Source organism: Pituophis catenifer, unplaced genomic scaffold, assembly GCF_029215685.1.
Source record: "Pituophis catenifer annectens isolate HBS135680 unplaced genomic scaffold, rPitCat1.0.hap2 SCAF_4, whole genome shotgun sequence".
NCBI classification, from domain to species: Eukaryota; Metazoa; Chordata; class Lepidosauria; order Squamata; family Colubridae; genus Pituophis; species Pituophis catenifer.
The window spans coordinates 76973980-76996214 of NW_027256884.1; the positions used below are offsets into that span (position 1 = coordinate 76973980).

A 22235-nucleotide genomic window follows, 5' to 3' on the forward strand; every position below is an offset into this window, starting at 1 on the left:
GCAAGAAGACAAATACAATTTTACTCTGCATCAAGTGAAATATAATTTCCAAATCACAGAGAGTAATCACTTTATTGTATTGTGTTTTGGTGATACTCTAGCTCAGGTTCTGTACCCACTTCTTGTGAGAAAAAGTTTTCATACAGTTAAAAATAATAATAGCTAATCAGTTATAAAAACAAAGCAGAGACAAACCAGACAGTCTCAAAAAGTAGCAGAAAAGACAACAAAATATAATAGGAATTGGGTATTTTGCCATAGTTTTGTTCTGAAATCACTGAAGTTACTACTTTGTCAGATTTTGCCCCACAGGTAGAAATAAACCATAACTTCAGATAGGTAATATTTATTGATGAAGGTTAGAAGCCATATTAAACAAATTAACTGGAGTCCTCATAATCTGTTGGCATGACACTCAAAATGTTGTGACATTTGTTCTAATAGAACATAGAACAGATAAGCTGTCTCAAGCTTAATAAAACACAATTTACCTTGAAATGTTCCAAAGTATCATTTTGTTCTAAGTCAAAAACAAAACCTATTTTCTATAAATCCCCAGCAGTGAATACTTTCTTTAAGAGTCAGAAGGTAGCTCCCTCCCCATAACACTTAGTTCTAAGTAGTAATTACCACCTGAATTATCTTGCAGTGCACTTGTATATACTATATACTCTTCATTTTCACTGAAAACACATACACATACTACTTACTATTTCAAATTCAATAAAGATAAAAATGGCACATTTCTACATAAGGAAAGCAACAGTTACCGGTTTAAAATAAATAAATATTTACATATCACCACCAGTTGACGATCAGAAAGACAGTGAAAAAGATGCAATGCACTGAGTAAAAATTACTTATCATGGCTTATATCTAATAGGACTTTGCATATCATCTAAGTAATTTAGAAATTACTCAGTGACCCTTTTGATACTTTTTTTTTTTTTTTACCTTTTGCCATTAAGATCATGAACTGACAAAGATAGAACCCACAGTTCAGTCTTGCACTGAAAAAGAAGTGCAGACTTGATGGCTTAAATTGACTCTTTCATCTTTTATGGTATTATGAAATAAAATGTTTATAACTGAAACATTTATACATTTCAATTACTAAGGCACTAAAACAATGAAAAATTATTGATCAAATAATTTGTATATGTACATGAATACCGTCTTCATGCATACAAAGGAAGGAAGGAAGGAAGGAAGGAAGGAAGGAAGGAAGGAAGGAAGGAAGGAAAAACTTTTCAAAGGTATGGCCCTGGTTTCAGATTCATTAAATATTACATGTTATAAATTATAATTATAATTTATATATAATAAATTCCACAAATTATCATCTACAGAATGAACTTATTAATACTAATAAGGAGGATTTAATTATTAATTAACCAGTATTTGGATTGTTTAAACTTGATTTCTTACAGTAACACAATGTTCTCCAACTTAAATGACAGGCCCACAAATTCTCCAAACATCTGAATTAAACTGAAATGAACAATTCAGTCTAGCACCTTCCATCTCCCAAAGACTAAGAAATGAACAAAAGAACCTCAGTGAACCTCCCAGAATTTATGAGAACCATTATTTAAAAATTTCTTGTAGCATATTAGTAAGTTGCAAAAATCACTAATTTAAACATTACTTTTTTAAAAAAAGACCTTTTCTAAAGATAAATCAGTTTAAAAGTATATCAGGTTTAGTAAAATTATTAAAGCCTAAATTTAAATCTTAAAATTGGGTAAACTTCTGTTGAAAAAGTAGTTAAAATGTTCTCCTATGAAAGAATAGAAAGAATAGACAAGAGCATGGTAAGTATTACAGGTAATTCTTGACTTAAGATCACAACTGGGACCAGAATTTCCATCACTAAGTGATGTAGTCATGAAGTAAGATATCATGTGACTGCATTACATACAAATGGTTGTGCCAGGAATTCCAATTGCTGTCATAACCCCAAGATACACAGTTCATTAGGCGGGAAGAAGTGGTAATCCTACGTACAGAGCATGGGAGTGCTGCAGGGGTGGGAAGGCCTGGTGCAACCTGCAGAAGTTGGGGGAGGGGTTGCTGAAATGCAGCACAAGCTTAGGAAGGCCAGTGAAAGAATACATTGTGGTTAAACGGCTTTATGGCACACCACCACTTTGGGGCTGCAAAAAGCCCAAGCAACAAGCAAAAGCCCATCCCCACTGCAGTTCACTAGCTCACTTCCACAAAGCCATTCTGCCCTGGGAAGCCCCAGCCATCCCAGCTCAGTCCCAACCACAGTCACATTCAGTACCCTATACTTCAAGGACCCTACCATTGGTGCCCCCTGCTAAGCTTTCCATCTTCTTGCTCCTGACACTGGGAAGTATTTATGATCAATGGGCTACTGGAAAGCCTCACTTCCCTGTGAGTGCACTTCCAGGGGCCAAAATTTGTAGAGATGCTTCCATGGGCGAGACTTTGCAGGAGGTGAATCCAAGAGTGAGAGTTTCCGTTATCATATATCTCACAGCTGCACCCTCACTCAGTGCCTGGACCCTGGGCCAGCAGGAGGAAGATGACCGTAAAGGTTAGCTACAGGCAGCAGGTGGCAGTGGCTGCAGGGAGCCACAGAGGTATGTAGCCAAGTGCAAGGCACTTCAAAAGGCAAAAATAGGGGGAAGATTGGCACATGGTGGGGGGGAGTTAAAGCACCCCTGTAGCTGTAACTGTGTGGACTGCCAAGTGCCCAAATTTTAATCACATGCTCATGGGGCCATAATTTAGGAACTAGTCATACATTCATATTTTTAGTGCCATTGTAACTTTGAACTGTTGCTGAGAGATCCTGTGCTCACTATTCACTAAACATGCACAAGATTGCAATTCCAAACGTTAAACGACCTTGCATGTCAAAAATTTAACTATATTCATTGGCACAAGCAATAATTAATATCAATGGATAAGATATAGATTCTTTTTAAACAAAACAGATCATAAAATGTGATTCTTACTCTAATATTATTTTTCTTGTTACAAATACTCCTAAATGTATTGCCTAACACCTGATTTCCTACATAGCAAAGAATTACCTCATTTATGCATTTGTTTAAGAATCTAGTATTAGGCAACTGTGCAATATAACCAAAGCTTGATGGAAGTTTGCTAAACTGAATCATTATTTTCATGCTTTTAAAATTAAGAAAATTAAATCATTAGGAAATAAAATAACATCTGAAGGATGTGTACTGCATTAACACTGGACTTCCTATCAGTTAAATTTATGTTGTTCCTCCTGATATTAAGAAATATTTACTGTTACAAATTCATACTTAAAACTTACTTTAGAAGTTTTGAAAAGATGGAAACAATCCTTGGCTCCTGATCTCTTCTCCCATTCCTCGATCACCCTCTTTTAAGCACGAGAATAAATTTGTTCAATACAAGGAGTGGGAAGATAGAGGATTTTATACAATTAGATTTGATTATTAATGGAAAACCCATTAATGCTGAATATATTCAGCAAAAGGAACGATCACAAATGCTGTTCCAAATAAGATATATTCAGTCGCTCCTTTGTAAGTACTATTATAACTATTTACAACTTAGAATAACTGTACACACCTGCTTCACTTAACATCAAGAGAAACTCTTCAATATATTATAAAACTTGTACATTAGTGTAGCATTTTCTCTTGAAGTTTGAAAAATGTCTGGAAATTATGGGATATGAATTTGATGAATTCTCACTGAAACACTCTGTGGCACAGAATGTCATTTAAACCTATCTCACTAAATTATCAAAAACTCGCCAATGAAGATAATCCACACGTGATGCTACATTCAGCCAAAGATACACTATATACTACTTATATGTTTACTGGGTACTGTTGATTGAGTTGATAGCAATGCCCAACAAATTATTTCTTTTATTTTGGCTAAGAATTTTTGATGTTGCTCTATAAGTCACTCAAAACTTTTAGGCACTAAAAACAACACAGGGGTATTGGTGTTTTTTTTGTGTGTGTACCACCCATTTTTCTAAATCTGATAAACTGATAAAACATAAGCAATTGATTCAATTAATATTATTATTATTATTATTATTAGATGCCAGGTTTGTTATTTCAAATATTGGAAAACTAAAGACTGGATCAATGCATTTTAAAGCAAAAGAAATTGTTTTGGTCAAAAAATTGACCCTAGAAGAGCTACACAGAATACACTTAAATCCTTAACATCATCTATAAATGTATGCATAATTAGACATACATCTTCCAAATTTCTTTTGGAAGCATTGTTTTAATTCTTCTGTTTTATTTTTTGACACTGGTTTAATTTTAAAAAAAATTAAAAAAAAATAGAAATCCAAAGTACGTCTACTTTTCTTTTACACATTCAAATGGCATATTACCTCCACTCAAGAGCCATGTGAACTGCAAGATGGGTGGCAAATAAATTTGATGAATAAATAAAACCTTAAATCTTTCTCCAAGGAATTTTACGATAGTTTACAATAATCTTGTTTATATATGTATGATTGAAAGCCCCACTTCACCTAATGCTACTTTATATTTTCAATCAGCATGTATTTGAAGCCAGAAGTTTTAATTTTACAGAATCTTCACAAAAGGCATATTGGTACAAAAATTGTGAGAATAATTTTTATAACACAGAATAATTTGAATAACACAAGAAGAATAATTAATCAACAATGGGAAAACCCCAGTCTATATGGCCAACCCATCCAGTTTGCAATGTTCTGAATGATATCCCTCCTGAATATTGCCTACCCATTTCCATATTCCCATCTTAGCTTATTTTACCAATCCTTTGCCTATGGTCCATCTTTTCTCTTCAAAGGAAAATAGTGGGCCATATCTGTCATTTTGATCCTAAATAGGAAGGATGAATCACAGGTGAAACAGGAGTTGTCTGTTACATCCCACAAAGGTTGACTCAGCCTTCCATCCTTTCAAAGGTAGGCGAAATGAGGACCCAGATTGTGGAGGCAATAAGCTGACTTTGTACAAATATACAAAAGTATGAAGGCTATTGCTTAACGCATTGTAAGCCACCCTGAGTCTCCGGAGAAGGGCGGCATATAAATTAAAGCAAAAAAAAAAAAAAAAAAAAACCAGGAATCATGTTAGGCTCCTCCTGCATACTGCATCCATATTCTATTCCTCCTGAAGAGGAAGAAGTGAGGCCCAAAGTAAGAGCCTCAGCCAGGACCTGCAGACATGGTTCCTAGTTAGGAAATGTAGACATCACTTCTTCCTTTCCTTAATATATTTCTCCCATGTAAGGGGGAAAGATGAGGTATAGTGAAATTATGAAATTAGAAGATACCACATGTATTATGATCTAATGTTGAGGTTGCATTAGCAACATTAGCATCTTTTTCTGTCCTTTATTTTTTCTAGTTATTTGGAAAAAAAAGAATGGAATGAAAGACAAATATACTACAATATAATGCATTTCATTTTTCTCATTTTCCACTGTTTTACTATAAGGAATTTTACTTCTATGTAAAATGTATTTTAAATATTAATGTTACAAAAGTTCATGATAGCAAATAAAAAAATGAAACTGAATTACATCTAACATACATGTAATTTAGCATGTAACTCTTATGATTCCTAGAGTCATGCAATACACTAACCAAAATCTCTAGTTTATCACAAAGTCCTTAACTTTGTGATAAATAAAGTTATCACAATCTTTACTGGGAAAGTTACAAACTAATTTTAGTAGAAAATATGCCAGGCTGCAGGATTGTTAACTACTTTGTAATGTTTTGATGTGATTTAAATCACTGGGGGGGGAGTATTTATTAACACAGAGTAAGAATAAAAGTAAGCACTATTTCTCAGAACTTTTATATAGCCACAGCTAAAGCTAGAATATGATCCATAAGCAGATTTATTGCTGAATACTTCCAACACTTTTCTTGTTTTCAAAATGTTGGAGTTGCCATTTTAATATACTTTTATCAATGATATACCACTTTAGTAACTTTAACTATCTTGGAGATAAATATTTTAAAAAAGCTTTTAGTTAATCTACAAACATATAAAATAGAATATATGCTAGCATTATTAAGTGAAGAAACAGGGTTACTGCAGCCAGCAGCCAACAAATGGAGTATTACTTATTAAATGCTTCTGTAACCATTAAATGATAATAGCCCACATCCAATGAACTAAATCTGCATTTGTAGAGAGTTGAAGGGCTTTCAGAACTGGTATATTATGCTTACAGTCCAGAATGGAATAGTTATCTCTATACCTTTGATCTGGTACATGAATAAATTCATAGATCATTATTTTTTAAACAGCTCATATTTCAAAAAACTTTCATGAAATCTCTTCTTGTATGATTTCAATCACTATTTTTAATAATTATGTTCTATTTAATTTTGGAGTCTCACAGAACCAGATATCCTTTTAAAGTGTCATTGGTGTGACATTGCTATGTTCCGTGATAACTAATATGTGGCACACCAACATCGTGTTAAAAACAGCAGGTTCTACCACATATGCTATATTCCAATCATTATATTTTTAAAAGATTCAAATAAGTATGGCAACAACTATAATCAAGGAACTGAAATTTAAATCTTACATGGAGAGATTGAAGAAATTAGATATGCATTTGACCTCACATAGGAAAAGATCAATACTTGTTTTTACCTCCTAGAAGGTATGACATAGAATAATGGTTTTAAATTACAGGTAACCAGATTGGAGGTGAATGTTTTTTAAAAAAATAAATGCTCACAGTAATAGCAATTTGACAACAGAACTAAATTACCAAGAGAGGTAGTGAATTCTCCTTTCCTGGATACCTGCACAAACTCTGATAAAAATGCTTTAACTTAAATTTCTGTACTGAGAAATATACCAAATTCAATGTCTGCTTCCAACTGATTCCATAAGTACATAAAACTATTCAAATGATAACTTAATTATAACAGAAAAATAGCTATTTATAAGCTAAAATTCAATAAAAACAAAGTATAGTATTAATAATCCCAAAACATTTTTACAGATTTTTGAAATTTAAAAAGTTACCTGTATGCATCGTCTTCTTTCAAATCTCATACCATCCTGTAGGGTGGGGGGAAGAGGCCAGCAGCAAACCCTTTAACATAAAGAATAATTAGTTAGATGATATCAGGAGAATTCTTTAACAGGCTATGATTCTGCCTTTAACAAGTCATGTCAGTACTAGTTACTATGAATTAGTAACTGTCCAAGGTCTCGAGAAGAAGATTTTCACACATCTGTGTATCACACTGAATTATGGAAAAGATTTTTCTCCATATTATTAATTTGAAAATTCGTGGCCTCCATATGGGGAAACAGAAGCTATGCCTCAAAGTTATTAAAACATACTAGATCAGGGAGAGTTTGGCAAATCATTACTTACAGATAAATCCAGAGTGACATTAGGTGACGTTCAATAATATTTTAAAAATAAATATTTTTAATTTAAAAATATTCTTAAATGGACCATAATCCCTATATAAAGTTTCTTTCTTCTAATGTATTATTATTCCATTCAGTTTTAATGTCTATTATGTATGTTTTCATACCATAATCTGACTCTGAAATTACAATTTTTTAATGGGAATACATTCTTTTAGACTAAAATCTTGCTTGAATGTTTCCTTTCAAACTCATCTTGATCACACTTCAACTAATAACATAGGTAGCAGATGTACTAAAGGGATTGTGAAGTGTTTTGGTTCTTTTTTTATAAGAACCATCTAACTACTTTACATCGATAAAGTAAACAGAACTTAGTAGAATTAGGTCCCAGTTTTATTTATATTGTTTTGCACTACTGTTACAACCTATTCTTAGTAATACTACCATACAACAATAGAATACATTAGTGAACTTGAGTATATGAACAATCAGATCTTTCCACTAAACAGAACGTTCTTGTTTTCCATATTCAAGGATTTTTCAGAAGATCTAATTTTATGAGTCATGTGTACAATGCTAAAAACTACTCTACTTTTTTAGCAGCATAGTAAAACCTCATTCTCTATTGATCAGATTCTAGATGTAATGGACAAAGTCTGAATTCTCAAATAAGAATCATTCTATTGTTTGGCAAATAAATCAAGACAATATTCATACATTTTACATAAACTGCACAAAATTATATAAATTTTATGTGCATCATGTAGAATTTATGTAATTTTAACAAATATTCAGCTTTAATGGATATCTAGCCTAATAAAAATGCCATTTAAAGAAAATTATTATCTACTACTTAACATCAACATTGTTTCTTCTTCATAGTTTAGGGCAGTGGTTCTCAACCTTCCTAATGCTGCGACCCTTTAATACAGTTCCTCATGTTGTGGTAACCCCCAACCATAAAATTATTCCTAAAACCATTGAAAATATGTGTTTTCGGATGGTCTTAGGCAACCCCTGTGAAAGGGTCATTCGACCCAAAAGAGTCCCGACCCACAGGTTGAGAACCACTGGTTTAGGGTATTGTAGTCCTTACTTACCAACTACCTGCTCAATAACCAATTGAAATTGAAATTTAGTATTATTAACACTCAGGCCACAAAGTTCTGGTTGTTACAGCACCATAACTTGCAATTTGGCTACTTCACAACCAGCTCACATGACAGTTGCAGCATCCCCACAATCATATGATTGTCATTTGAGATCTCCCTATGACTTCTCATAAGCAAAATCAATGGAGAAACTGGCAGGGAAGATTGCAAGTCACTCTGTTAAATCCTTCTGGCTTTCCTAAACTAGTGTTGTGCCATCCACATCCTTCCTGTACTCACATGTCCCACACCCCAAATTTTCTACATTTACTGAGCTGCAATACTCCACTTCCCATCCCCCACATTCTTGAATATTGGGTTTACAATGGTAACCAGGATTGCTGTTGTCGCTAAGCAATGCAGTCATGTGAAGTCATGCTTTATGACTGCATCACTTAGTGACATTAAACCTGGCCCCAATCGTTGTGATAAACCAAGGACTACATATAATACACTTGAAATCAACATATTGCTATAATTTTTCTCTATAATTTCACACATATAATATACATGGATTTTTATATTAATACAATCTAAAAGCAATCTAAACATCACCAATCCATATAATTTGTTTTAAGTTTTAACTATTTTAATGAATTAATTATCACAATTCACTTAAAACTTATATTCCCAATTCCACGAAGATTTTAACTGAAAACCAAATGTTTTCACATTTTTTTGTCATTTCAGACGTTACACATTAACTTTCAGTAACTAGGATATATTAAATACTTCAAACAGAAAGCTTTCAGAAAAAGTTTAAAATGTTATGGAATAAACAGAAATGAATTAAAAATACAATCTAAAGCTTCTCATACATTCAGTGAGTAAGACCCTATGACAATGAGACATTAACAGCAGATATATAACAATAGCACGTAAGACTTATATACCACCTCATAGTGCTTTACAGCCCTGTCTAAGTGGTTTACAGAATCAGCATATTACCCCCAATATAATCTGGCTCCTCATTTTACAGCCTTGGAAGGATGGAAGGCTGAATGAACCTTGAACTGGTGAGGAATGAACCCCTGGCAGTCAGCAGAATTAGCCTGCAATAATGCATTCTGCCCCACCATGGCTCTTATATGGCACTTTTACTTATTAAAAGCAGTGGATTGATGTTAGTTCTGCCCCACCAAAGATACAATTTATCAAAACATTTGCACATAGTTAAAAAATAATACATTTACATGTGACAGTATAGAAAGAGGATGCTACTAAAGAAAAACGACCATTTCTTTCTTGTTTCTGAAATTAATTGCTCAAAATTTGGGGGGCATGGAATAATCATTTGGGGATTATTTTTAACAGTAATAATTCCCTTTTTATGGCCCTGTAGTCCCTTAATTCAGAACAGAGTTGAAGCGACTGGATGGAGCTGAGCATTTACTAACTGGATGCCCTTCCTGATGCCTATGAGAAGTTTGCAACAGATATTATTTTGTTTGCATCCTAGGAGAGAAACATCTGCTGCTACCTAGGATTGAACTCTCAACCTTTTGAGGCGAACGTCTTCACCTCTAGGCCACCACACTACTTGTTTTTAACATTAATGTAGGCTAGAAATGTTATAAATGCATCAAAACCCTCTCAACCATTATTCAAATGACTTCAATATAAAGTATATACAGCACAGTATAAGACTACAGCATTCTTTGATTATTTAAAAAACAATGGGTCAATCTTTCAAAACTAAGTATCTGAAAAAGTTTTAGATTAAAATTCGTATGTCCCTAAACACTGCCCATGCATACTATTCGGAGTTTTAATTCAAAAACTGCAAGGCATAAGGTTGGAGGCCCTTAGGATAAGACTGTTGACAGGTTTGAACAAAATAAAGTATTAACATAAGCAATCCTTGGTTTAAAAATTAATCCTTCCCCACTACTAGCATTCTGTTTATGGATGCTATTTTACAGACTAGCAAATAAATCTATGGTTTGAAAGTGACTTAATGAAAATTAATCACAGTTAAGACTGATACAGCATACCAGGGGTGAAATGCTCCCGGTTCGGACTGGCTCGGGCGAGTAGGTAGCGATGATGGCCGGTGGTTCGGAGAACTGGTAGCAATGGCAGTAGAAGGCTCCGCCCACCCGCCCCATTCCCCGGAGTCAGCGAATGCACCATTCCCCGGACTCCTACTGCTCACCTTTCTCCCGCAGCTGGCTATCAGGGAAGGCAAGCGCCCAAAAGGTACCTGAATCGCTCACTCTCCTTGAATGAGCTGCTCTGGTTCACCGGCTGGCTGAGCAAGCGCACACCGTTTAATTCAGTGGCAGGTTGGATGTGCGCTTGCGCAGCCAGCGTGTGGACCAGAGCAGCTCATTCAAGAAGAGTGAGTGACTCCGGTACCTTTCGGGCGCTTGCCTTCCCTGACAGCTAGCCGCGGGAGAAAGGTGAGCAGTAGGAGTTCGGGGAATGCACCATTTCTCAACTCCAGCCTTGCCATGGAGCCGCTGCCTGCTCGCCCTTTGCCACGCAGCTCCGCCCACCCACCCCGTTCCCCAGAGTCGGGGAATGGTGCATTCCCCGGACTCCTACTGCTCACCTTTCTCCCGCAGCTAGCTGTCAGGGAAGGCAAGCGCCCGAAAGGTACCGGAGTCGCTCACTCTCCTTCTTGAATGAGCCGCTCTGGTCCACGCGCCGGCTGCACAAGCGCACACACAACATGCCACTGAATTAAATAAACGGTGTGCGCTTGCACAGCTGGCGCATGGACCAGAGTGGCTCATTCAAGGAGAGTGAGCGACTCCGGTACGTTTTGGGCGCTTGCCTTCCCTGACAGCCAGTCGCGGGAGAAAGGTGAGAAGTAGGAGTCCGGGGAATGGGGCGGGTAGGCGGAGCTGCAGGAGAAAGAAATTTAAAAATATTCTGACCGGGTTCTGTGGCCGTGGCTTGGTGGGAGGGGGTCTTGTGACTGAGTGGGCATGGCTGTGAATGACATCGAGTAGGCCATGCCCACTCAGTCACAGGCCACCCTCCCACCAAGCAACGCCCACAGAACCAGTAGGGAAATTTTTAGATTTCACCCCTGCAGCATACTATACTTAATCTAATATAAAAACTTCCAATATTCTCCTTGTAGTCACATCAAAAGAAGATGGAGAAGATAAACCTAAAGCTCCCCTGCATAATTCTGAATCATAATTTAGCAGGCCAACAGAATAATGATCAACAATTTTTGTATAAAATCAGCCATGTTGCCTTAGAATTTTGAAACTTGCAGTTCCAGTACTTCAGGAATATGCCAGGTTCAGGAAGGCTGCAACAAAATCTGAAAATATATTCAAAAATCTTTAGCTGTATATAGAAAAGACCTGGAAGATGAAGCAAAGAGTTGCTGCTAAAGAAATGGTCAAGAGACAACATAGCCTGTAGCTGCATAGTGGATAGAAGTGGCATTGGTCTTACCTGATACGCTCCGTCTCAGTGTGCTGAGAGAGAATCCAAAGCATAGGTTAACTCCGCCTTTCTGCCCAGAGACTGAGTCCTTTAAACTTTGCAGCCCCACCTCTCGACTGTGTCCCAGCTTTGACGAAGGCGTAGCTGTTGAATTGCTGCATTAGTGATCTTGTTATCCACTCCTGGACTCTGGACCAGGCGGTCACCAGGGTAGAGTTGGATTCTCTCAGCACACCGAGAAGGAGTGTATTACGTAAGACCAACACCCCTTCTCCAGTGTGCTGAGCCAATTTCAAAGCATGGGACATACCAAAGCCAGCTTCTCCTAAGAGTTGGATACAGTCTAGTCCTGAGTCTCCAGGTCTGAATGTACCTTTTGGAGATCTCGTCTGCCGAATGCCGCTTCAGCCAAAGCAAACATGTCCAGCTTGTAGTGTCTGATGAACTGTGATGGTGAGGATCAAGTCGCTGCCCTACAGACTTCCACAAGAGAGGCCTGTGTTGTCCATTCCACCGTAGTGGCCACGCTCCTGGTAGAGTAGGCCATCACTCACCTGTGCAACGGAAGAGCATGAAGCTCATATGCTTTGGCGATGCATGCCCTTATCCTCCGATCCACTGTCGATGCCGTGATCTTGTTACCCAGCATAGAAGGCTGGAATGACACAAATAGGGACTGTTTTCCTGAAACGAGCTATTCTTTTGATGTACATGTGGAGGGCCTTCTTGACGTCCAAGGTATGCCACTTCTTCTCCCGGGCATGAGTTGGGCCTGGACAGAAGTCTGGCAAAATAATTTCCTGTGCCCTGTGGAACAAGGAATTAATCTTGGGAAGAAAGGAGGGATCCAGCCACAGAACCACTCTGAATGGAATACACACAGGTCCCCCCTTATGGAAAGGGCCTGCAGCTCTGAAATTCGTCTAGCCGAGGTGATAGCCACAAGGAAGGCTACCTTGCAGGTGAGAAGATGCTGGCTGGCCATCCGTAACAGATTGAAGGAAGCCAAAGAGAGTGCCTGCAGGACCTTGGGCAAGTCCCAGGTGGGATACCTATGTACCACTGGAGGCCTTATGTTGGTTGATCCCTTAATGAAGCTGCATACAATAGGGTGATATGTGAGGGACTCCAGATCCCCACATGGCAACACTGACCACAGAGCCGCCACCTGTTTGCGTATGGTGTTGGGGGATAGGCCACTGTCCAGCCTGTCCTGAAGGAATTCCAGGATTTCGGCAATGGATACAGAAGTGGGATTAATGTTGCCCTTGGAGCACCAGCTATAGAAGGTCTTCCGAGTCGAGCCATAGATTCTGTTGGTTGATGGCCTCCTAAAGGCCTGGATTGTCTGGATCACCCTAGTAGAGAACTTGCCCTATCTGAAAACCCCCACTCAAATGCCATACAGTCAGTTGAAGCCATTGTGGTTCTGGGTGGACTAAGGTCCCCTGACTGAGGGATATTCTGCTCTGAGGAATCCTCCATGGCCTGAATACGGACAGACTGGCCAGATCTGCAAACCACTGTCGTCTGGGCCAGTGAGGAGCCAGGAGCAATACCTCTGCCTTTTCTGCCAACACCTTCCTGATTACTCCTGGAATCAGTGGAATGGGGGGGAAAAGGCGTATAAGAGACTTCGAGGCCACAGAGTGCGGAGTGCATTGGTCTCCTTCGCCCCCGGTGTTGCAAACCTGGATTAAAACCTCAGCAAATTATTGTTTGACAGGGTAGTGAACAGGTCCCGGACCAGGGTCCCGAACCGTTCTGATAGCTCTCTGAACAGGTCTGGATGCAGGCGCGACTCCAAGTGGTTGACTGTGGTCCTGCTGAGCCAATCCGCCTGTACATTCATTATCCCCGAGATGTGTTCTGCCCTGATGGAGAGAAGGTGCTTCTCTACCCAGAGATCCAATTTCTCTGCTTCTTGCATGAGGAGTCTGGAGTGGGTGCCCCCTTGATGATTGATGTGTGCCTTGGCGGCTACGTTGTCCATCAGAATGAGAATATGATGGCCAGAGATCTTGTCCTGGAATGATATGAGGGCCAAATGTACTACCCCGAGCTTCAGCCAGTTGATATTGTTCGTCAGGTCATCCTGTGACCACTGTCCCTGTTCGATCTGCGCTCGAATTTGAGCTCCCCAGCCAAAGAGGCTGGCGTCCGTGGTGATAGCTGGGTGGCTGGACTCCTTGAAGCCACATCCCATTATCATGGCCTGGGACATCCACCACTGAAAGACTGGAGTACCTTGTGTGGAACCTGAACCTTGGTGGGAGAGTTGCTCTTCCCGGACCTTTGGTAGAGTAGGAGGAACCACTGCAAGATCCTGACATGGAGACGTGCCCAGGTAACGATTGCAATGCAAGATAACATCTTGCCCAGGAGCTGTGAGAGGAGGACCAGTGGAACTGACCAGATCGTTCAGGTCCGGTTTGCCAATATTTTTATGCTGTCCTGATGCTCCTGCAATAGGTAGACCTCATATAATGAGGTGTCTATGATCGCCCCCAGATGTGGTAAAATGTGTGGAGTCAGGTGACTCTTCTCGTAATTGATGGAAAATCCGTGATCCTGCAGGACTTGGATTATGATCTGCAGCTCCTCTGCCACCCGAAGATTGGAGGAGGTCTGGATTAAGATGACATTTGGGATTGGGATCACCCTGAGGTGGGCTGCCAGAGCCACCAGTATTATGGTGAAAACCCTGGGTGCTGAAGACAGGCCGAATGGCAGGGCTCTGTACTGATAGTGCCGTCCCGCGTAGTAAAAACAGAGGAACCAGCGGTGGGACAGTAGGATAGGTATGTGGAGGTATGCCTCCGTCAGATCTATGGATGTTAAGAGGTCGCCCTCCCAGATGCTCTCCAGGATGGATTGGAGAGACTGCATCTTGAATCTCTTATAGATAAGATGATCGCTTAACCTTTTTAGGTCTAAAATCACTCTCCACCCCCAAAGGGCTTTGGGACTACAAATATGTTTAAATAGAATCCCTGCCTCTGTTGGTCCACCGAAACTGGCTGGATAGCCTGAATATCCAATAGGTGATGGATTGAGGCCCCTTTTTGTGTTGTTTCTTGATATGAGGCAACATATGAAGAATCTTGAGGGTGTGGAGAGAAATTTGAGCGTGAGGCCTGGTCTCTTTGTGTTTAGGACTGAGGTGTCTGTCGTGGTTGCCTCCCATTGATTTGTGAATAGCCCTAGGCGGCCACCAATGGGGGGGTTGGACCTGGGGTCACTTGTAGCGCCAGAAGGGTCGACCTCCAGAGCCATGAAATGGTCTTTTGTTCTGGAATTGTTGTCTGTTTCTGTCTCAAAATCCGGTTCTATCTATCTGGCGATCAGTTACGAGGGGGTATGTTCTCTGAGAGTAGGCCACTCCTGTCTCTGTTGGCCGAAAGGAAGGCCTGCAAAATTAAGGCGAGGGGCATCGTTCTGCCCACCTGTATAGTGAACGGAGGATCTTTCCCTTGTCTTTGGTTCCCATCAAGATGGGCTCCATGGCCTCTCCAAACAGCTTCCACCCTTGAAGGGTACAGAAGCTAGCCTCCATTTGTATTTTGTGTCCGCCTGCCAATGGCAAAGCCACAGCAGACGGCGGGCTGTTATCGATGATGCAATGGCCCTGGAAGTGAATTTGGTTGCATCTAGGGTAGCATCAGCTGAAAATTCCATTGCCGCTATCAATGGATATCAAGTTGTTGATATCCTGTTGGAGGCGTTGGTCATTAGGTGAAGCTCTCGTTTGCATCTGGCAAAGCCAGAGTAAAGAGACTCTATTGAAGAAGCACTTGCTGCCCTTACTGTCCAGGCTGCTGCCTGATGAGCCCTGCGGAGGATCAGTTCAGCCCTTCTATCCTCTGTTTTCAGAATCTCTGCCGTGTCCCGAGACAGGAGAGTAGAGGATGCTATGGCTGTCACAGATCCGTCTACCGTTGGTAATTGCAGCTCCTCAGCAAATTCTGGATTATAATATCTTTTGTCATTCCCACTTGGGTTGGCGTAGGTTCCTGGATGAACCCATTGTCTCCAGACCATGTCACAGAACAATTGCGATGAAGGGATCTCCTCACTCTCCACTGTTGGCTCTGTAAAGAGGAGCTCCTTTGGGTCTGGTAACCCCAATGCTGGCTCTGATGTGCTTGGTTCAGTTCCCATATGGGCTGTGGTCTTGGCTTTAAACAACAGGGATTTAAGAGGGTTGGGCTAGCCCTGTGAAAGCTGGAGGGTCAGGAACTAATACTTCATCCTCTGAGAGTATTAGTTCTCTCAGTAGTCTTCCTCTACTGAAGATCAATCCTTACTCTGTATGGATAAAGTAGGAGAGTAAGGTTCCCTAATATTCGCCAAGTCTGCATGAACCTGAAATATCAGGTGTTGGCTATGCTCTAGGGATGAGTTTGATGCCACAGAATGAGCTTGGTTTCCTTGCTGCAATGCTGCAGCAATCCCCTGCATTATGGAGATCAGGAGTTTCATTTGCTCAGAAATCTCAGGTCCTTGGTTCTCCCCTGGGCGGAGCCCCGCCACTGTGGGGGTAAATGTAGCCTCTGGGACAGATTGCCTCTTTTTTAAAATAGGCTCTCACTGACCCTCTGGTAGCAGTCTGTTTGACTGTGGCGCAAAGGGATCCTCAATGCTGCCTTTTATAAAAGGTAGCTGTGGGGATTGTTCTCTGGTGCCCTCTGGTGGCCGAATCTGGGGGCTGAGAGTTTCCTATTTCCTGGTTGGATCAGACAATGAATGGGAAGTGAAGGAATCTTCCCCAGGAGAATTTGTCTCTCTTCGTCTCTCAGCTTGGCTCTCAGCCTTGAAGATTTCGTTCTCCAGAGCTTTTTGGGGTCTCCAGGCATCTCTTTCCTCAGCCTTAGAGGCTTTTCTGGAATACAAGGCTTTGCCCCTTATTCGGGCAGCCACTCTTCTACTGCCTGCTCTCGCTGCTGAGGAATCTTTCTGATTAATATTAGGCTGCACTGGGGGGCCCCTTTCTTCCCCGCTCACGTGAGCCATCTCGTGGTCCTCTGAGGCAGCAGTATCCTCCATCCTTTGTTTCTCCTACTGTCTGCTGTAAGAGCAGCTTTCTGGTCCCCTGCTGAGCAGCCCGGGTGTCTGCTTCTGAAAAGCGTGCCAAATGCTGGCTCTATTTGAATGAGCCGGAAGATGGCTGGGGAACTGAGCTGAACAAAAGCTCCAGCCACGCTATCATTGATTCTTTAACTTGTTCTTCTTCCAATTTTTCCTCTAGCAAATATCCGTATAACTTTTTAATTACATGGTCATCAGAACCCATTAAAATCTTATCTAAATTAGTCAAAACATTATAAAAACCCTCGTTTGACATCTTCTCGATATCTAGAAAATATTTGCATATATGAAAACCAGTCCATCTTACATCCCTGATCTTCTAGTTCCTGCTTTAAGTTCACCCTTTTCATCCAATAATTCACTATATCTAATAATTTGTTCCCTTTTAAATATTACTGGATATGAAAAAGCTTCAATTGTAGATACCCAGATTGGAATCTTCAGATAGTGATGTTTTTTAACCTTCTCCCAATTCAACCATAAAGCTTCCTGTATCTGATGTCTTCTAAAGTACCCTTGTATTTTAGTTCCTTTATATCATAGAATGCCATCTCATCAACAAATCATGTCCCTCCAAGTTTAATAATCTGGTATTTCAATGATAGCATGGGGGGAAAATTTTGGTTATGGTATTGACTTAGAGAAATGGCAAAAATTGTGGTCGCATAATTATAAAATGACAATGTCTACAGCATATAAGGAGAATTTGTATAAGATGTTTTACAGGTGGCACTTACCCCCGGCGAGGATAGCCAGAATGTTTAAGAATAAATCGGAGAAGTGTTGGAAATGTCATCAGACCCCAGGATCATATTACCATATGTGGTGGACATGCGTAGAAGCAAGGAGATATTGGACTAAGATACACACATGGTTTGAAAAAATGACAAAGAGACATATTGACTTTAAACCAGAGACATTTTTATTAGGGATCTTACCAGAGACATTTAATAAAGAATTGCAATATTTAATTGTGAATGTTTTAACAGCTAGAATTTTATTTGCCAAAAATTGGAAAGAAGAGAAGATACCTATTGATGAAGAAATTATTAAGAAAATATTGGATTGTGCTGAAATGAGTAAATTGACATTTGAAATAAGAGAACAGGAAGATAAACAATATTATTTGATATGGGATTTATTTTATCGATAGATAGATAATAAAACATGGAGATGAAATATGATATATGAAATGAAATTAAGATAAAATGTGTAAACATTTGTTTTTTTCTTAGTGGAAAAGAAACATGTGTCATATATTGATATCTTGAAGAGTTTGTGAGCACAAAAAGATTTTAACCGACCGAAACACTGTCTGTAATTGTTTGAAAGGATGATGCTTTCATGTTGTTTTTTGTTTGAAAATTAAAAAAAAAATTTTTTTTAAAAAAGCTCCCGCCATGCTGCTCTATGGCTATGCCAGGTTGAGCCTTGTCGTTGCTCTACGACTATGCCGGATTGAGTTTAGTCGTTGCAGCGGCTGTGCCAATCAAATGGGGAAGCCAGCTGAGTCGTGGGGGTTGCTCACTATTCGATAAGCAGCTAATTGCTGCAGGGGCAGGATCACTCCCTCAAAACTGCTCCATTAGCCAAAAAACAGCTGATTGCTTAAGTGGCTGTAATCCTCGCCCGCAAATTACCTGAATGCTGAGGCAGCTGTATTGCTCGCCGAAAACCATGCTATTCTCTGACAAACAGCTGGTTTGCTGCTAACTGTGCTGCTCTCGCGCCAAACAGTTGATTGCTGCTGCAGCTGTATTGCTCATTATCGAAAAACTGCTGAGAATCCAAAGAATTTAGCTCTGCCTTTTTGCTCTATGGACTCTTGCTAAAACTCTTAGGCTCAGACTGAGTTGAAACTGGGACACAGTCAAGAGAGGCAGAGCTGTAAAGTTTAAAGGACTCAGTCTCTGGGCAGAAAGGTGGAGTTAACCCATGCTTTGGATTCTTGGCTCAGCACACTGAAGAACAAGATGTTCAGAAGGAAGAGATCCTCCCTAAATTCTTGGGCTGTAAAATGGGCAGTGGGAGAGTTGTACCTTCAGACTTGCAAGATTCTGTTAACACAGCTTACAATAAAGTAGCACAATCTCATCTGGTCATATTCCTTGTCTGGACTACCTGATAAATCTGACAAAATCCCAGGAACATTCAATAGATGCACCATAAATTATATTGTTGAAAGAAGTTTGCAAAAGTAAGACAAACATAATAAAACATTAAAAATGTTTGTTTGTGTGTGTGTTCTTTAAAATGAAATAATGTTTTTGTTCAAATATATTCCATTATTTTTCTGCAAAGGAATTAATGGAAAACATTCACGTGACATGTGCAGAAATAAAAAAAACATAGTCACCGTTGGGAAAGTGATCAACCTATTCAAATAATTTCATCTGCTGAGGAGCAAGCCAATTCTCATCAACACTTCTGCAGCCTGGAATATATATCTTGACTATATAGTAGTGCAGACGCTGTCGAGCCCGCATTCTGCTCTGCTCACCATACTCACTGGAGGGAGAGGCAGTTCGATGGAGCCATGTCAACTGAGAATGAGCACACACACTACTCAGGTTTAGGGATGGTGACAGATAGGCTTGTTTGTTAATGATGGTGGTGGTTTAGATGCGTTTAGGCTGCGATAATACATCACCTAACTAAGAGAGTTTGACTACGAAACCAGGCTACCAACCGCAGAAACACTGCATCCGCTCAAGAACTGAAACCAGCTCTTGAGCGGGTAAAGAGCAATTACGGAGGCACTTAAGGAGGCAATTAAGCAATTAAGGGAGTGGGGTGGGGATGCGGTCAGCGCGGGTTCTTTAAAGGCAGCTGTGTAATTGGAATGCTTAGAGCTGACTTTATTTCATTCTTTGTGAACTCGGAGTTTCCTGGTGCCGGTTGGTATTCCGTTTTTGGTGCTTCAACATTAAACGCCCAGACGCGGACCGGTGTAGCCAAGAGACACTGTTTAATTTCTAAGAGTGAACAAAGAGCCTCCAAATGTTCTTAAGCTATTAAATATTCTTAAGTTAGCAAAAAGAGAAACTATTAAATATGTGAGTAATCCTGGTGTATTTTTAATATTAATCTAAATTGTAAATTTACTTTATTTTAAATTAAATTAATTTTACCCATCTTTCCCTCAAATCTTAGCTTTCTTTTAGAAGATGGTCCCAGCATGCAAGTCAAAAGACAAATAAAGCTAGATTTTTAAAACTTGCAAAACCTTGTTCTTCTGAGGGGAACAAACAGAGGAACTGAATTATATTATAAGGCAGGGGTATCAAACTCAAGGACTGGGGGCTGGATCTGGCCGCGGGGTGCTTAGAGCCGGCCCATGGAGCTGCCCTGGAAACAGCAAAGGAAACAGCCCACAGGGCCTCTGCCAGCAAAAACGGAGCCTCCTGAGGTCCATTTTTCTTGGCAGAGGGTTTCAGTAAGATGTTGCAGCTGAAAACGGAGCTCAGGAGCCCATTTTCACTGGCAAAGCTCTTGGGTCACTGCAGGCGCCCTCAACACAAGCGACATTGAGCTGGCCACACCCACCTTGGCCTCCCAAAGTCAAACACAACTCTGATGCAGCTCTCAATGAAATCGAGTTTTACACCCCTGTTATAAGGTGAAAGATTTCCAAAATATTTGCCAGGCAAGAAAATAATTTATTATTACTAAACTGTAATAATTTATCCCCACTTCAGTGTTCTATAAAATATTACTGAGTTTTATTAATTCAGCAGTTCTGACAAAGACCATGACTCCTAACAGGGAACAAAAGGAATTTTGATCATCTGACCTCAGCAAGAGCTAGACAGTGCAAGTATAAAAAGAGAAATGGAATTTTCTAAGCAGTGCTGCTCCTAATGCTCTTCAAATTAGAAATAAAATTGGGTTTTAAAAGTGTATTCAAAATATATCTTATGTATACACCCTTATGTTAATGTCAAATTATAAAATGTGTTATGACTCAAACCTAGAAGCATTGTCTTTAAAATTTATCTTGCCATATGGATATTACAGATATGTATAGTTTTAGAGATAAAAAGTCACTAAAAGCATGTTACCAAGTATATTCAGTAGGAATATTTTCTGTTGGCTATCTAGAATTTGCAGAGCCTTCAAAATTCCTTATTGTCAAGAATGCTTGGCAAAGAGTAAATATAAGAACTTCCTACCACTGCCTCTTCAATTTTATCATGAATCAGCTTCATGCATCAACAAGATCAACAATCTGCTAATCAAATAACACATATACCTATTTCAGATACAACAAGAACCTATTATGATCATGTATAACAGCCCAAAGGTCAGGTAAAGAAGTAGGACCACAGGTAGCCATGAAAGAAAAAGGGATAAATTTAGACTGAAATCATTTTGTTCCCATTACAGAGACAGAACTAGCAAAACAGGATAAGAGTTAAATTTAGAAATTAAAACTATAGATCATTTTGGATACATTAGACTAAGTTCATGTTGCATGAACGCACCTACCGCATCACAAATCAGTATTACTCAAATGAAAGTTTCATGTCAAATGAGAGTTTAAATCTGTGTTTAACATAAAGCCCACAAATATTTCACAATTTTTTCTTTATTCTTACATTTTTTTTAATTAACTAGAAAGCTGGAATGCTACAGGATAAAGTGCTGACCTTCAGCACCATCTTGATTTCCATCTACATGCACAGATGTAATAAATAATAATGGGGTGTATGATTGCAAAAAAATCACTTCTTTGACATGAGGCCACTTCCACAAAATAAAAGAAACTGATTTAAGAGGCAAGACAATGGAGATGTAAATATCCTGGTTTTAATTTTGTTTTATGGAAGAAATACCTAATTTGGCATTTAGGGATCACCGATGATTCCTAATTTTCCATGGAGTCAATCAGTTGGAATAAATTACACACCTCTTATAATTATCAGTTTATCTGTTGTAAAACACCTATTTGGACAAAAGACTGTGGGCGCATAATGAAAGTTTTATATTTTGCAGTAGTTTCTATTTCTGTCTTTGTGTTCAGTAAATTAATATTTTATCTTGAAATATTTATTAGATTATACAATAAAATACAAAAATATAAAACGAAATAGAAGGACACAGTGGGGAGGAGAAGAGGAAAGAAAAATGAGGGGAGGGAGAAAAAAAAAGTGTTGACTTCCGACTGCATCTGTCACAG

At 39.4% G+C, this 22235-nt stretch overlaps 1 protein-coding gene across 3 annotated transcripts in view; it reads right to left on the minus strand.

Annotated features, from left to right (window-relative positions):
• The window catches only part of DYRK1A (dual specificity tyrosine phosphorylation regulated kinase 1A), a 206452-nt gene that overhangs the window by 141041 nt on the left and 43176 nt on the right, over positions 1-22235 (minus strand). For 2 of the 3 annotated variants that reach the window (XM_070944306.1, XM_070944307.1), the window contains exon 2: positions 7050-7119. In XM_070944306.1, coding sequence (XP_070800407.1) covers positions 7050-7059 — 10 coding nt within the window. In that variant the 5' untranslated portion in view covers positions 7060-7119. Of the gene's footprint in view, positions 1-3316; positions 3378-7049; positions 7120-22235 lie in introns of those variants that run through there. The other variant, XM_070944308.1, reaches the window with a different exon arrangement.